This window comes from Desarmillaria tabescens, assembly GCF_030435595.1.
Source record: "Desarmillaria tabescens strain CCBAS 213 chromosome Unknown EV420scaffold_17, whole genome shotgun sequence".
Lineage (NCBI taxonomy): Eukaryota > Fungi > Basidiomycota > Agaricomycetes > Agaricales > Physalacriaceae > Desarmillaria > Desarmillaria tabescens.
The window spans coordinates 539,000-554,102 of NW_026848316.1; the positions used below are offsets into that span (position 1 = coordinate 539,000).

The 15,103-nt window shown below is 48.9% G+C and overlaps 5 protein-coding genes across 5 annotated transcripts; 2 read left to right on the plus strand and 3 right to left on the minus strand.

The window, feature by feature from the left end:
- Nucleotides 1-153: 153 nt before the first annotated feature.
- EV420DRAFT_366175 (peptidase M50B-like-domain-containing protein) lies at nt 154-2,206 on the plus strand. The gene is made up of 10 exons (XM_060481860.1): nt 154-443; nt 495-520; nt 577-589; nt 650-674; nt 727-1,037; nt 1,094-1,175; nt 1,232-1,283; nt 1,341-1,418; nt 1,794-1,870; nt 1,924-2,206. Exons 1-10 carry the CDS (start codon nt 310-312, stop codon nt 2,050-2,052), a joined length of 927 nt encoding a protein of 308 aa, XP_060330852.1. The 5' UTR covers nt 154-309; the 3' UTR covers nt 2,053-2,206.
- Nucleotides 2,207-3,633: 1,427 nt separating this feature from the next.
- On the plus strand, nt 3,634-6,709 carry EV420DRAFT_1620721 (glycoside hydrolase; the record flags this gene model as incomplete). The annotated part of the gene is given in 17 exon segments (XM_060475606.1): nt 3,634-3,838; nt 3,971-4,109; nt 4,159-4,286; nt 4,338-4,380; nt 4,435-4,719; nt 4,770-4,932; nt 4,981-5,068; nt 5,120-5,382; nt 5,438-5,491; nt 5,517-5,554; nt 5,602-5,664; nt 5,719-5,788; nt 5,838-5,916; nt 6,037-6,133; nt 6,185-6,309; nt 6,344-6,447; nt 6,467-6,709. The coding sequence occupies 17 exon segments, from the start codon at nt 3,634-3,636 to the stop codon at nt 6,707-6,709; spliced, it is 2,187 nt and encodes a 728-aa protein (XP_060330853.1).
- Nucleotides 6,710-9,219: 2,510 nt separating this feature from the next.
- EV420DRAFT_366629 (uncharacterized protein) lies at nt 9,220-11,359 on the minus strand. Its single transcript, XM_060481861.1, has 4 exons — nt 10,597-11,359; nt 10,356-10,544; nt 10,016-10,304; nt 9,220-9,965 (listed from the first exon to the last, which is right to left on the minus strand). Exons 1-4 carry the CDS (start codon nt 11,176-11,178, stop codon nt 9,433-9,435), a joined length of 1,593 nt encoding a protein of 530 aa, XP_060330854.1. The 5' UTR covers nt 11,179-11,359; the 3' UTR covers nt 9,220-9,432.
- EV420DRAFT_1642920 (uncharacterized protein) lies at nt 11,240-12,596 on the minus strand (the record flags this gene model as incomplete). The annotated part of the gene is made up of 2 exons (XM_060477424.1): nt 11,240-12,506; nt 12,571-12,596. The coding sequence occupies 2 exons, from the start codon at nt 12,594-12,596 to the stop codon at nt 11,240-11,242; spliced, it is 1,293 nt and encodes a 430-aa protein (XP_060330855.1).
- Nucleotides 12,597-12,984: 388 nt separating this feature from the next.
- On the minus strand, nt 12,985-13,945 carry EV420DRAFT_1543293 (uncharacterized protein). Its single transcript, XM_060473197.1, has 4 exons — nt 13,713-13,945; nt 13,474-13,665; nt 13,249-13,422; nt 12,985-13,190 (listed from the first exon to the last, which is right to left on the minus strand). Exons 1-4 carry the CDS (start codon nt 13,881-13,883, stop codon nt 13,092-13,094), a joined length of 636 nt encoding a protein of 211 aa, XP_060330856.1. The 5' UTR covers nt 13,884-13,945; the 3' UTR covers nt 12,985-13,091.
- Between the last annotated feature and the right edge of the window lie 1,158 nt (nt 13,946-15,103).

Sequence of the window (15,103 nt, forward strand, 5' to 3'; positions counted from 1 at the left end):
CAAATAGAGGAACATTTTTTCCTAAGCAATGTTTTTTGTCTTTTTGGCTCAGTATTAAATCATCAATCTGCATTATGCATTATTGCCATGGTCTGGAATACTACATCATCCCCTTCCCATAAAATATTAAATGGGAAAAACAGCCAAGAACGATGCGATGTGATGCGATGACGAAGGACGGGGCAAGGAAGTGGGACTGCGTAAAGAGTCACGACACCGGCTTGGCCTAAGAATAACAAATTGCCTTGGCATTGCACTGCTCGCAGCAAGTCTGCCTTGTTGCTTCTTATCCTCTTACCATCGTCAACAATGCCCGCCTTCGACGGCTCTAACGACTTTCATGCCCTGCTCGCTCGAGATGCGTCGCGACTTGTCCCTAACGATACCCAGCGAACGACATTGATTGTCGCCGCGTGTTATATCATCGTTATTGCTCTGCTATGGTGCGTCGAGGCTCATCGACATTCGCATCTGCGCTGATTTTCTCTGTACAGGCATATACCTTTTCTCTCTTGGATAAGTGAGTGGTCCCCGATCGTCAATCCTTCAATCTTCATACTCAATATCCAAACTCAGTTTATCCATTCAAGTACGCCTCTCCTCACCCAGTGCCATTGAATACATACTTACTTACCCGCTATAAAAACAGGTTACTGACTGTCGGATTCCACGAGGTGCATCATTTCCCATACTCATCAATCTCTCCAACTCAATTTTGAACTCTAGATGAGCCATGCTTTCATGGGAGTTTTGACTTGTGCCCATATTCACTCTATTGAGCTAGACCGTATGATATCTTTCCCTTCCTCTTATGTCCTCTCTAACGCCAGCACCCCGTTCATAGCGGACGAGGGTGGAGCCACCAGTATGTCAGGCGGTATCCAGTGGCTCACTTTACCCGCTGGGTACCTTGGATCATCCTTCATTGGCGCTTGCCTCATTGCTTGCGGATTCAATACGAATGCCAGCAAAGTGGCATCACTGGTTCTCGCTGTCTTCTTCCTTTTCACCCTTTGGTGGGCCCGCAGGAATTGGCTGTACGTTGACTTCTCGCTTACGTATCGCCTCTTCTGATTGATCCCCCTCCACTCAGAACATGGGCACTCATTATTGGAATGTCGGGCGTCATCGTGCTCTTCTGGTTCGTTGCCGACAGCGTGGCATTGAGATACTTTGTGCGTCCGGATGATAGTAATGTCCGATTCTGCGCACCAAAATAAATATGATCTAGGTGCTCTTCATCGGAGTAATGTCCTGCATGTATGTTCTTTGGGATGTCATCGGTGAGTTCTAGGGCAATTCTTTTGGAACCATGTGCGCTAATGTATGTGGACGGGTAGATGATACCATTGCAAGAAAAGTAAACACCTCGGATGCATCGGCCTTTGCCAGAGTCTGTGGATGCTTCCCATCACAAGGTGCGTTTTTTTCCTTCACCGCTGGGGAGCGCTCCTGGGTCCTACGCTTGACGGGAAGCTCGGTGGACCTGAAAGGCCGCTTTAAGGTAGTCTTTTCAGGACCACTAGCCATTTCCATCAGGTGAAGAGAGTTAATCTGACATTGACAATGTCATGACTTATCGATGTCTTTTTGTTTTCATAAATGGAAACGAGGCTGGAGATTAACTTAAAAACTTTCTCCGCTCATTTGGAATCTGAGAAAGAGATCTGTTTCCCAGTACTCTCTCCTGCTCAGCCGGAGTAGGACCATAAGTCAACGCGTTCAGATATCCCACCGACCCCAGCGGTGATTCTATTATTCCCCCGATTCGGATCTAACATCCCTCCCTACAGTATGGGGCGTCATATGGCTTTTGGTGGCTATCGCGTTTTTTGCTGCTGGAATCCTAGTAGGACTCGCAGCTTTTAAGGTATGGAGTTATGGCGACTCCACTGATGTCATCTCACATTCGTTCTCGCACAGGAAACTGCTGCAGAACAAGCAGAAGACTCGGGTCATTTCCTGCCTGTTCCAGGCGCTGATGGCGCGCTCTCAATATCTCCCAATATTCTCATGATAACCCTCAGCGCCGTTGGATTGATACTCTTATGATCTTCGTCCCCATCACCCCTGCTTGTACACTTATATTTACTCCTTCTACTACAGCAGTTATGTAGCATAGATGATTCATGAATACTAAATATTATCGTTCCGCCGCTCCGGGACCAAAACGACCCTTTTCTCGGAACGTCATGATGATCGCGTTCATTCAGATATTAAAAACAGGAACTAGCTCTGTTAGGAAGCGGTATGGTCACCTAGCAATTCAGCCTCCGCTTGGGTCGAAACATCAATTCACGAGGCCCTCGATCCGTGTATATATAAGGATGAGAACAGTCATTCTTGACGTCCCACCAAAATGAAGTCTCGCATCGTACCTGTCATGCAAAATGCCATGATATCCACCGTCAACAGCGGCGATTTTGCCCCCTCGTTACCAGAGCTAGGACAGGCGCTGGAGAGGGTGAAAAGAGACAAAGAGAATAAGCAGGATGTGGTAGCGAGGCGAGGCGAGGAAGTCTTTCGGTCGACTGTTGAACGTATGTTTTTCTTTGGGGGTATGAGCGAGGTGCTGGGATGGTCCCAGTCACAGATTGATGTGAGTTGCTCATGTTCCGTGTTGCTCTGGCCGAGTCTGTAACAGATGTTACCCTTCCTAGGATATGCTGGCTGCGCTGACGAGTTCGGCGGTCCTCAGGGTCGCCTTACCAAAGGCCTTTGCACTAAACGGGGTGGACCGTATAGTAAAAGGCATCAACGCTGACGTGGAAGTGGTGTTCAAAATGCTGGTCACAGTGATGAATTATTCAGATTGCAATCGGGTGGTGGCTGCTATATTTACTCCCTTGTTCCTTGTTGGCGTCTCTGCGTATCAAAAACAGGTTCGGTGAGTCTCTTCATGTCGCTTCCTATATTCGCGTCGCATTCATCGTTCTACCAGGTCCAGCGGGATCTATTAGCTATTTGTTACATTATGCTATCAGCTTGAGAATTATAAAACACGGCATCTTACACTGGACAGCAACCGAATCTCCAATAGCCCTTTATGAAATGCGGTTCCGGGTGTTTTGACAATGTATACTTTTCATAAGAGGCAGTGATCATGGATGCGTATCAGCATTTACCAATGCCGTTAGTTGTTCGGATGCGAATGGGATAAGAGGTCCTATCGCTGCAGAGCTCGAGAATCTTGGTCCTGGAAAATGGCGCAGAGGTACTGCAAGAAGACTTCTTTGCACTGTAGCCGTCCAAGCTGCGGATAGCCTTTCATACGTCGGATGAAGGGGGCCAGAAGGAGACAGGGAGCTTGTAGAGAGGGGTCATGAGCAGCTCAGCTGATGATCTTTATGAGATTCTCGAATAGATGCACGGCGCGAGGTGATGGTGGAATCGTCGCCACTGAGGTAAAAAGCATTGAAATGTCCATCAGGATGTTACCGCAGACGATGGCCAAGACCTGAGGACCAGCCTTCCAATTGCACGATATCGATACCGTAGCCGGCCCCTTCTCGGTTCGAGTAGCCTGTAAACGTAAAGCTGAACCTGTATTCTGGCTGTCATTGACAGCTACGAGCGAAGGCGAGAAATTTGGATGTACCTGCATCCGTTTTACTAGGATATTCAGCGTCGAAAATGCATTGTTGGAGGTTACCATTGAGCGTTGTCATCAGCGTCGATGTCAAGAGCAATCATCAGCGTCGATGTCAAGAGCAACGTGGTATTTGGCAAGGTTGTTGCCCCCACCTTACTCCGACTTCCATGCCCAGCCCATCTAGTTCTGAGGCTTCCTTCATTCTTGTGGGCGGCGAAGCTAGTGCTCATAAGAAATCCTCGTCTGGTTCGTCGTCGTCATCGAGTGAAAAGGATACCCAGGTTCGTGATTTAGATTTGCCATTATTTTGTGCAATTGCTTACTACCCCGTCTTCAGCCAACGGAACATCCTTCATGCTTGCCCTTCATACAAACCAGGTTCTTCTCCGTCGTACGCTCACGACTGGTCGCGTAGAGCTACGGGAGGAAATCTGCATATACATGGTCGTCACTTTGTAGACAAGTACGGTCGGGTCTGTGGGCTTAGGGGAGTCAATCTCTCGGGATCCTCGAAATCGTGTGTTACAAGCTCTGTTTCTATCTGTTCGTACCTGACAGCTACGAAGACCAGCTAATCATGACGACGATGTATTCCCCGCGGAGCATGAGACCGTGACATTTGTTGGTCGGCCGTTCCCTTTGGAGGAAGCTCACGAGCATTTGTCTCGTCTACGACGATGGGGATTTACCTTCAGTATGATTGGCCGACTTGTGCTTGATTCAGGTGTCTAACTGTACCCTCTAGTTCGTTTCCTTGTTATGTGGGAGGCTGTAGAGCATGCAGGACTGTGCGTGTACTTGCTACCATCTTCTATCAAGCGCTCATATTTTTTCGTTGGTAGCGGGATATACGACACGGAATATCTAGACTATATTCGCAACCTTCTTTCCATGCTACCTCAGTACGGCATGATCGCCTTCGTCGCTCTACATCAAGACGTGTGGTCGCGTTATTCAGGAGGATCAGGCGCGCCAGCGTGGACATTAGAAGCTGTAGGGTTCGACTTGCATAAACTAGAGGAGACTGGCTCAGCCTGGTTGAAAGGCGTCAAGGGAGGAGGCCATGTCGAAGAGGAGCAAGGCCTTTGGTCGTGTGGGTATACCAAGCTTGCTGCGGCGACCATGGCGTAAGACATTTCACTCATCGATTGTTTCATATCGTTTACATGTTGCATAGTACGTGCTTCTGGGCAGGGGATGCCTTCGCGCCGAAGCTGAAGCTGAAGAATCGGCATGGAGACGATGTGTCTGTTCAAGAATTTTTACAAGGCGCCTTTTTGGATATGTTTGACAATATCGTTCGCGCCGTTGGGGATCTAGAGGCCGTTATTGGATTTGAGGTACGCATTATCTGATTGATGCCGTGTCTTTATTCACGACATACGCAGATGATGAACGAACCGCATAGAGGTTACGTTGAATTGCAGTCTTTACATGTTTTCGATTATAACACCGACCTTCATCTTGCACATATGCGTATGTACACACATTGGGCATTTTCGTTGAAACAAACTAACGATTATCTAGCTACCGCTTTCGAATCATTCCAGCTTGGATCCGGACATCCAACTGAAGTTGCTGTGTATACCCGTTCCTTTCCAATGCCCACTCGAAAAACATCCAGTGCTATATTGAATACAGAGGGTGAGAAAGTGTGGCGCCCTGACGGTCCTTCGCAAGGCCAGTGCATATGGGAGATGCATGGCGTCTGGGGATGGGACGTCAACAAGAAAGAAGGCGTCATTCTTCGGGAGAATTATTTCGTCAAGCATCCTATGACGGGGCAGAAGGTAGGGCTTATTATATAAAGCTCTTTGCTGATATTGTACTCACGGGTGCGCCAAGATCGATTGGTACGACGACTTCTTCTATCCGTTTATTCGTAAGTGGGAACAAAGGGTACGAGGGATAGTTTCTCCCGGAGAAAGTACTCTTCATTGAAGGTCATTCCGAACGAGGTTTGTCTGTTTCTTGCCTTAGTGTGTGAATCCTTTTTCTGATGTCAATAGTTTTGTCCCGAGTCTTTCACCCCCTGAAAAGCAATTGTCGAACATGGTTTATGCGCCGCACTGGTAGGGTTTTATGATTCTCTGTGAATCTGCATTTGCTTGACTCTTGCCATGCAGGTATGACTTGAATGCCCTGTTCTCAAAAGCTTTTGGGGACTTCACCGTTAATGTCCAAGGATTGTCTCGAGTGCGTCAGTTTGTGGCACTCCTTCAACGCAGTCCTTTAACTTGAACAGGGAATGTTTCCGCTTAAAGCCTTTTATTGGGGCCATGCGGGTGCTAGAGATAACTATTCGTTACAAATCAAGAACTATTGTCGAACACGGATACAAGTCATTAGGAGAGAGAACCAATCATCATCGGTGAATGCGGTATCCCCATGGATCTGAAGTAAGTTCAATCAATTGATCTGGGCTCTCGTTAACCGCTTAACAGTAAAAAAGAAGGCCTTCACTTCTGACAATTGGCTATGGCAAACCAGGATTATGGATGCCATGATTACAGGGCTGGAACGGTCATTGGTTGGCTATACGTACGCATATATCTAGTCGATGTCCTATGAGCTGTTCTGACCTCATCTTAGCCTCTGGTGCTACAACCCTTCCCATGATGACGAGACAGGAGACAATTGGAATGGAGAGAGCTTCTCGTGGTTCAGTCGGAAACGGGCCCTGCCTCCGTTCTTGCTGTACTATGAGCAGACCTGCTGTATCGCTTGATCAAGGTGGCCGGATACTTCCAGCAGTCGTGCGACCGTATCCTGCTAAGACTGCTGGGATACCCCTTCGCTTCGAGTACGAGATGAACACTGGTTCTTTCACGTTCGAGTGGGCGAACGCAGATTCAGTCGGCGCCACTCACCAAGAAAGAGGAAACTGGACAAGCAAACCCTAGCGTTGCCTCACCGCCAATCTCTGGGCATCCCATTGCCAGCGCCTGGGAAACTGAGATCTTCATACCCTCCATGATTACTGATGGGAGAAAAGTCGTTGTCGACGGGTTGGAGCCCGGAGATTCGTATGTTCACGACGAGCAGCGGCAGACGCTGTTCATCGTTACGGAGAATCGCACTGCAGGAAAGAGGCACAAGGGTGGAGGTGTACGTTGAATCCGTCCGTTGAAGGAGAGCTTTGAGGATTAACGATTTATGGAGCGATTTCAGTGTGTTGATTTTGTCGTTTTCTATGGTTTTCTTTTCTATTTTTTGGTATTGGATACTTAAGCTGTCTGCTTAGATATTGCTTTGATTGCTATTTGTATACCTTTTTACGACTTTGAACACGGATAGTTTCGCTAGGTGTTTACGCACGGATGTTTCGGCCCGACCACGATTAGGTTGACGTCATACGTCGTCCTGGCTCTCTCTTTTTGCCTTCATCCATTCAGTCTTCGGTCGTTGCTCACCTACAGCGCACCTCTACATCCTCAAGAGATACTCATTTAACCAATTCATCCAATGGTCCAAACAGATCCCGGGGCTGGGTTACCTTCAAATGCACTTGCACTATGGGACCAGCTGCAGGTAAGTACTCAAATGAACTGTCTCACGCGTATTGGTTCATAATTGACGTGTTTCTTTATAATTTAGCAAGAGTTAGCCTCTGAGGTGGCTCGTGAAAAGAAAAAAACCGCGAATCTAGCTTCAAAAATCGAAAATGTCGAAGAAGAGCGCGCAGAATTGGCGGAGACTGTCCGGAAACAGAAACTCGAATCGGACCATAAGGACCAGATGGTGACGCGCTTGGAAAAGGAGAGAGATAAGATATCTCTCCAACTATCCATACGGAACAACTCCTTCGTAGCAAACCAGGTACGTACTTTTGGAAGACTGGCCCGCCGTCCAAGTACTAAGCGCCGGCCGTATAGGCCAAGATCCTACGGGAACAGGTCAATTTGTTAGCAAACGACGCCCATGCTCGTCCGAATATCGAAGATTACAGAACTATATCCACCGTACATTGTCTCCGACACGCAACCTCACCTCTGCACATTCAAATTCAGCAACCCTGTTCATGTAACAGAACTTCTCCAAATTGTGAGTCTTGCGTCGTTGGATCCTGGGAAGCTCAATTTCTGATATATACTCGGTAGAAGACTACATTGACACGCTCGTGAGCACATTCGTGGTTTGTAACCGAGAAATCTGCCGACGCTAGATTTCATAGACTCTTCTTCTACGCCAGTCCGCCAAGAGCTCTTCCGATATACTTGTCGGGTATGGGCCACAGTGGGTACTGGTTTGACCCGCCCGACGTTCCCAAGTCGGAGTTCGATCTCTTCGTCGAGACTAGCATAGATGAGGAAAGCCTTCATGGCGCATATACCTCTTCGTGATGACAATCTGATGGTTCAGTTCCAAACAGTGGAAATATTATGGTCGGTTTACGACAAAGAATCTCGATCCTTGGCGCATACATGGAGGTGGCAGAGTGGCTTTCTATCGATGAAATCGTAGTTATTCTTATTCCTTGTTCAAAATGTTGTTGCTAATTATGCATATAGACTCGTCGGACATACGTGACCGAAGCGTCCAGCCGAGGTCCTACCAGCGGACAGGTGCCTACACCAGAACAGATCAACACTCTCATGCACCAGCTGGACTCTGGAGAGAAGATCGTTCCATGCTATCTTCTCCGATGGGTCGGATATAGCACTGACTTGTGCAAGGCGCTTACGGACGTCACAAATACTCTCATGCCTCGACACGAATCAAGGAACTCTTCCAAACGATCTGAATCAGGTACAAAGGAATGTTCAACAAACGGGCAATCAAATTCGTAAAAAGCCTGCGCTTGACTGCCAGCAGTGGTCCGCCATCTGACAGCAAAGAAAATACTAAATTATTACTGGTAGGCGGGTATCGTGAATTTATTGGCCCATACTTACGTTTCCTTCATAGTAGTGTATTATTACAACTGTTCTTGCCATGTACAACCCTCGGAACATTAAATATGATGCTGAAAGCGTGTATCATCATCCCTTTCGAGACATCGTTCACATGTATTATCATTCAGATATCCAAGTTTCATGACTGTGGCATGTGCTTATTGATATATCCGCCGTCTAGACAATTCATTCCGAGTCTGTATTTATCGACCGTGTCAAGTAAACCTACAGCTAAGGTACGGTGGTGCCCTACAGCCTAGATTGCTCGATGGTGAGTCGTTGTGTAAATCCATAGGTAAACGTCGACTATAGCAACGGGTATAGGTGGTTTGGTTTGGTATTTTTGGCCATGAATAGGACTGACATGTTCTTTGATCGTCAACGTATCCTTTCTGCTCGTATCAGAGTTATGACTCAACCAAACAATGGGACGCATATATTTGAGCATTTGAAGGCCCATGTGGCTTCAGCTTCGCATCCTGAGCTTGTGGAGAGGAATGAAATGACTTGAGAACGAGCCAACGAGAAAGTCTATGAGGTCAAGAATAGTCGGAAGTAAAGGTTAGAAATGTTAGAAACACAACTGGCCTACTGGCTAACATACTTGCGTCATGCTGTTGAATTTGATACCCTTGCGGAAGAGCAAGTAATGTGAAAAGACGAAGCTGAACATCGCAGAGTTTCAGGGATGTTCGAATCTGAGCTGATAACTAGGATAATAACGAATGAACTCGACCCTCCGCATGTCCCTTTATTGGCCGGGACTTTTAACATTTGTTAATTCCAACGCAGAGGTGTAATACAAGTAGCAAGACAATTAATACAACACAGTTATCCACTTCGTTACTAGATTTGATAGATATAATGGTAAGCGGCGCCATCAAGCAAATATTGGCATGGTCTGACCCTAAAAGAACATATATACTCATACATCGATCCCTTAAATTACGAACGATAGAGAGACGCTGAACCCATATAAGGAGACTGGCCCCCAACCAGCGGCGAAGCCATACTCCTGCCCATCCCCATCCGCGGAGTAGCCGTCGCAGAATTCGCCAAGGTGTTCATATACGTTGTCGGATCAGGCGGACTCGCCCCTGGAGACATAGCAGCTCCACCAACAAGGCTGACCGGCGGAAGCACAAAGCTCTGTACAGGTGTACTGCCAGCGCTCCGGCGGCTTCTATGCGATCGGCTTCCAGACCTCGAGGAGGTCGTTGAAGAAGAGGAGGATGAAGAAGAGGAAGATGCCCTACTACTCCCTTTACCGCTCGATGCGGGAAGAGGGTAGTTGACGGCGGGATTTGAGGGTGTCCGACCTGGAGGAAGGGGGTATGTGAACCCAGGAGGGGTAGACGCAATTTCATATGCAGCACGAGGGGTTCGAGGCGCGCCAAATCCTGAAGCTTGCTGAGGGTCTGGATCCGCCGACGTCGTAGCAGCCGGAAGTGCTGAAGTTGAGCCACCCCACGGGGAACCTGAGAAAAGTTAGTGATTGTTGGCATCCAAACAGTCCACGAATACTAACCAGCTGCACTAGGAGGTTTTCCCCAATCATTCATTCCCCAACCAGCGGAGGGTACCATCTTGGGAGTCTCGGGAGAATCGTCGGGTCCGCTGACGACGACGCTAGGATAGGACATGAAACCGGGGGGATTCGAATGGCTGGTACCAGGTCCATTATCCATTGGTATGGTAGGTACCACAGGACGATGTTCAGGGGGTTCCGGTGGTAATATGGTGGGCGTATGGTTTGGACTCAAGAGCTCCATATTCCCCCGGTCATTGGGATGGTCCGAAGCAGATTGAGGGCGAGACTGTGTTGCATGTTAGGGTTACACACGAGCGAGAAAAAGATAGGCACGTACTGGAGGTTCGACTTCAATATCTATACTATGTGTACTGCGACTGGACGTTCTACGTAACTGGCCATCATTGGGCGAGAGCGTCTCACGGCTAGATGATGCAGAAAGCTGTTGAGGGGTTTGAAGCATGGTCGGCTGGTGGAGGGACCGATTTGACTGTGCGTGGGATAGAGGTATGTGAGGAGATTCCTGCTGGAACATGCGCGTCAATATCACAGAAGAAAAAGAAATTGAATGTATTCACCTGAACCGTACTTGTGCTTCTTCGCCATTCCTCTACAGCATGACCCGGTGTAGAATCAAGAATATTTTCTGGCACAGTAGGCGTCATGGATCCTGACCGAACACTATTTCCCTCGGGAATGGCATGCAACTGGTTGACCGGTTCGCGGTCTGGTCTTGGGAATGAAGACAAGTTGTCCATGGAGATGCCTGTCATTGTGGAAGTGGTGTCAGGCGTCGAGACACGACGTTCAGCGTCGGAAGGGGCTGTGGACGGGAAGGCACCTCTGAGGACATCAGGCGGAATATTCATGGAAGGAACCACAATGGGCTGCACGACGATGGGAGGCGCTTGAGGTATTGACTGGGCCACTGGAGCGGGAGGAGGGGCGGAGACTGGAGGAGGAGGGGCAGACTGCGAGACCACCGGTGGTTCCGGCATTCTCATATACTGCAATGGTCTTGGCTCGGGAATCTTATACTCTGGTATCTTCACTTCTGGTAGCGGAGGCATCCGAGGTTGGAGCAAATGCATTGGCATAGGTGCGCGCCCACTACGCATGGAATCCGTATCCGAAGTCGAATTACGTTGTGGTTCCGTCATACGCTGGGAATTGCGCGTCGGTGGACGCGGCTGCTCTGGGGCAGCAGGGAAGGGTTGATCATCAGAAGTCGGCAGGTAGGCTCCTTGCAAGAGGCTGAATATCCGGAATTTGGCTGGGGATGACCGGGGCAGGTTGTTGGTCTATTGATCGAGAACTGCTAGCAATTGGGGGTGGAGGCTGCTGTACAGGAGTCATGGAAACATTTGGTTGTTCCTCTGTCTGATGATGACTACTCGCTACGGAAGGGGGTTGATAGTCATGGTTGGAACTAGGGGCGGGATGTTGCTCTGGTTCCATAGAACGTGAGATTACAGGGGATTCTTCTTCGGGAACATCGGGCACTGGAGATAAGTTCTGAGATAATGGTGGGCGGAAAGGTCCAACAGATTGTTCAGAGCTGGGAGCTCTTGGCGGTGGTTGGCTTTGAGGGATGGAACGCGACGTATGGTGATGATGCGATTCAGAGCCTGAGCGACTATGCTGATGATCGCGAGGTTCTCGATGCTTGTGGTGTCCCCGAGATCTGTCGCGATCCTGATGACGCATGTCTCTTACAACTTCAGTATGCGCTGAAGAAGTTTGAGACCCTTCTTCATCATCAAGTTCTTCGATAAAGGCAGAAACGGGTTCTGCAGTTGGTGGAACGAGTCTTTGAGCGAGCCTCGCCCCTTCCTCCATCGCCCGAGTCTCGCGGTGATACATGTCGTATCCTTGTTGGAAGCCCTCCTGTCTGCCTCTTTCCAACGCTTCCTGCCTCAAAGCTTCCAACTTGAGGCGCCTTGTCGCCCTCTTAAGCTTCGAAGCGGCTGTTTCGGCATCTATTCTCTGCTTCTCAACCGCTGTCAGAAGTTCTTGAGCCCGCGTTATCTCGTCCTCGGCCGTCTGAAGCTGAAGCTTGTAGACTCCAAGCTGAGCCTGAGCAGCCAAAGCTTGTTGACGCGCCTCCATGATCTTCTCCGTATTCCGCGTGTTCTCCAGTACTTGCTTTGCGAGAATTTCCCGATGAGACTCTTCGGCCTCGGTGCGCCGTTTCGTTGAAGAGTAGAGTTCCTCTGCCATTTGCCGGAGCAGATTGCGCATCTCCTTTTCCTGGAACTCCTTGTCTATAAGAAGGTCCATAACATCTCTGGGCGATGCAGTAGATAGGACGCGCGACCTTTCTGCTTTATACTTCTGCCTCGATTCCCTCTTGCCATCTGAGCGCGTCCTCTCCGGTCGTTCTTTCGGTGGGAGTGATGGGGGTGTCGAGACCTCTGGGGTGGGAAAGACGATGGCCTGGGGTTCAGGAGTTTGGTAAGAATAATTCTGTTGGTACGGAGAGTATAGGCTTGCATTCGAGTGAATAAAATCAGATTCGCATCCTCGTATAACATGATAAAGCAATGTCGTACCCATCGTCTTGTCGTTGACGCGCCATTTTGTGGCGTTTTCGCAGACAAGTTTGGACCCAAGAAAAAAAAACAGAAAGGGAAAGTGGAATAAATAAAGTTAAGAATAAGCTTATTGGATCAGTGGTGGAATGACGAAGATGAGCTTGTAACTGGGAATCTGTACTCGTTGGCAGGAACCAAAGTTGGGTTGCCTTGGTCCCCAAACATTGTGGCTGTGTAATCTCGGCCCGGACTCGATCCGCTCTCACAAATGAGGTAGATTCTCGATGAGCTTTCGAAGGTAGATTTGGTCAACGAATTAGCAAGTCAGCATCGTATGTACACCTGAAACTGCCGCTGCTACATATGCCGAAAATTTATAAATTTGTAGAACAAATTGAACAAAGTACTAAGACAATATCGAAACTTGACACTACACAAACATTATCCGAGTCGAAGATAATCCATGACAATTCGAAAGGAACCTTGGGGCAAGAAAAGCAATACATCACTGCCTTCTGCCGGAATTACTCGAGGATCGCTCAAGCATTGTAAGCACGGCCAAACTTGGCGGAGGTGATGCTGCGTTTGGCAGGGATGCTGCTAGGGCAAACGCTCGAGCCCGACGAGAAGCCTCCATTCTGCATTGACGACTCGTCAATTTCTCAATTCAGCTGTACTAGAAAGTAAGAGCCGTACCTCAAAGTAAGTGCAAAGCCCAGCATCCGCATAGTCGCACGAAACGAAGTTCCCATCGTTGGAGGTGCTGAGGAGCCTGCCTCCGTCATTGTCCCTCGGGGGGCAAGTAGCTGCGGCTACGGCAGCAGAAATGCTATCCGGGCAAACGCTCGACCCAGAGGAGAAACTTCCGTTCTAAATGAAGGAGGTCAGAACAATTCATGTTGAGTAGGGGATGAAGCCCACCTCGAAGTAAGTGCAGGTTCCAGCGTCGCGGTAGACACAAGTGACAAAGTTGCCATCGTTAGACGAGCTGAGAAGGGGAGAGCCGTCGTCGTCGGTGGCCGAGCAAGTGGCGTCTGGCGCCCTCTCCGCCAAAGCACGGCGCGCAGGGATACTGCTGGGGCAGACACTCGACCCGGAGGAGAAGCCTCCATTCTATATATAGTCAGTGAAGAGCTCTGTAACTCGCGAGACTGCCTTACCTCGAAGTAAGTGCAGGTTCTCGCTGCCTGGTAGACGCAAGTGACAAAATTGCCGTCGTTTGAGGAGCGGAGGAGCGGGGAGCCATCGTTGTCTCTAGCAGGGCAAGTAGCTGCTGCAGAGAGACCGACGGCGACCGCAAGGATGATGAAGAGAGAGCTGAAGCGAGACATGTTTAAAATGTTGTCGAAGAGTGAAGAGCGAAGAACGAGGATAGAAGAAAAGCTCAAAGGAAGCTTAGTGAGGATCCATAGCAGACTTGGAACGTCTTTTATACCCCAAGCTCAGGCTCCATGTCCTAACAAGGATCTGCAGAAATGCAAATCGTCGGCCGTGCTAACACGACTCGGAGTAACTGACGAAAAAATCCTAGCGCAAGAGCGCAGTTTCATCCGACATTCTGGTAGAGGATGAATTACGATGTGTAATTCGCGTACTACAAATCTCCTATGCCCGCTAGGGAGAGCTCAAAGACATGGACATCTCGGTCGTAAGCCGTTTCAAGCCTCCTTGAGGACATGCATCGCCTGCAAAGTGTCGGTATCGTCGGCACCGCCTCGATGCCCCCACATCGACTTGCGCGACGCTCCCGAGGTCATTGATCGCAGTGCTGACAGCATTGAATGCAAAATGCAAAAGAACAGCGTAGCTTTCGGAGATATCGACTGGGCATTATCGGTATTTCGAAATTCCCAGCGTTCATTCTAATGAGCCTGCCTCAGAGTGGAGTTGACCTTGAGGCGACGCCATGCAACCCGACGCAGGACTGGACGCCTCTAGGCACAATAAATAAATTATGAAAATTGCGAATATATCTGATCATGCTCACATTTCTTGGCATTCTTCACGTTCTACGCTGAATCGTCAATACCGATGCCGAAGATTTTCAGGGTTAGAGTCATAAGACGGCGTGTTTCGAATCCCAGTAGGCTTAGCCCGGATACAGTGAGGTCCCCACAGCACTGGAAATAGTTATTGCAAACACTGTCGGTCAAGGTCGGCGTCGTCCTGGAACGCGTTTGAGCGCCAGTGGACAGAGTTGAAGCGGCGATCCCAAGAAAATCTAACGGCAGCTTCTGTCACTGTCGTGGATTGAGTAGACGAGTTGAGCGCTGCTTACACTAGGTGCACATTACGGCAGTGAACACACCTGCCTGGTACTCACATAATCAACATTTAGATTGTGCTCCATTTGAGTTCTTTAGCAGATGCATTTTCCTCTCTAGCGCTGGATGGCATTCAATAATCAGCGAGATTTTTATTGTATAAGGAAAGCGATTGGTCTTGGTGCATACCTTCCAAGTCGGTCACGATGGTGATGAACACAAACAAACCTGTGTTCAATCGGGGGGAGGTGATTTCCCTTTTCGGCTTTCCATGCGGCCACACTGGC

Bases quoted from the DNA above. Each gene is read 5' to 3' on its own strand.
- EV420DRAFT_366175 (XM_060481860.1), top strand. From the start codon at position 310: ATGCCCGCCTTCGACGGCTCTAACGACTTTCATGCCCTGCTCGCTCGA. The intron at 1,176-1,231 runs GTGCGTCCGGAT...AATATGATCTAG, and splicing joins GCGTGGCATTGAGATACTTT to GTGCTCTTCATCGGAGTAAT. The intron at 1,284-1,340 runs GTGAGTTCTAGG...GTGGACGGGTAG, and splicing joins TGTTCTTTGGGATGTCATCG to ATGATACCATTGCAAGAAAA.
- EV420DRAFT_366629 (XM_060481861.1), bottom strand. From the start codon at position 11,178: ATGACGGAACCACAACGTAATTCGACTTCGGATACGGATTCCATGCGT. The intron at 10,305-10,355 runs GTACGTGCCTAT...CATGCAACACAG, and splicing joins ATATTGAAGTCGAACCTCCA to TCTCGCCCTCAATCTGCTTC. The intron at 9,966-10,015 runs GTTAGTATTCGT...AACTTTTCTCAG, and splicing joins AAAACCTCCTAGTGCAGCTG to GTTCCCCGTGGGGTGGCTCA.
- EV420DRAFT_1543293 (XM_060473197.1), bottom strand. From the start codon at position 13,883: ATGTCTCGCTTCAGCTCTCTCTTCATCATCCTTGCGGTCGCCGTCGGT. The intron at 13,666-13,712 runs GTAAGGCAGTCT...GACTATATATAG, and splicing joins GAACCTGCACTTACTTCGAG to AATGGAGGCTTCTCCTCCGG. The intron at 13,191-13,248 runs GTACGGCTCTTA...TCGTCAATGCAG, and splicing joins GGCTTTGCACTTACTTTGAG to AATGGAGGCTTCTCGTCGGG.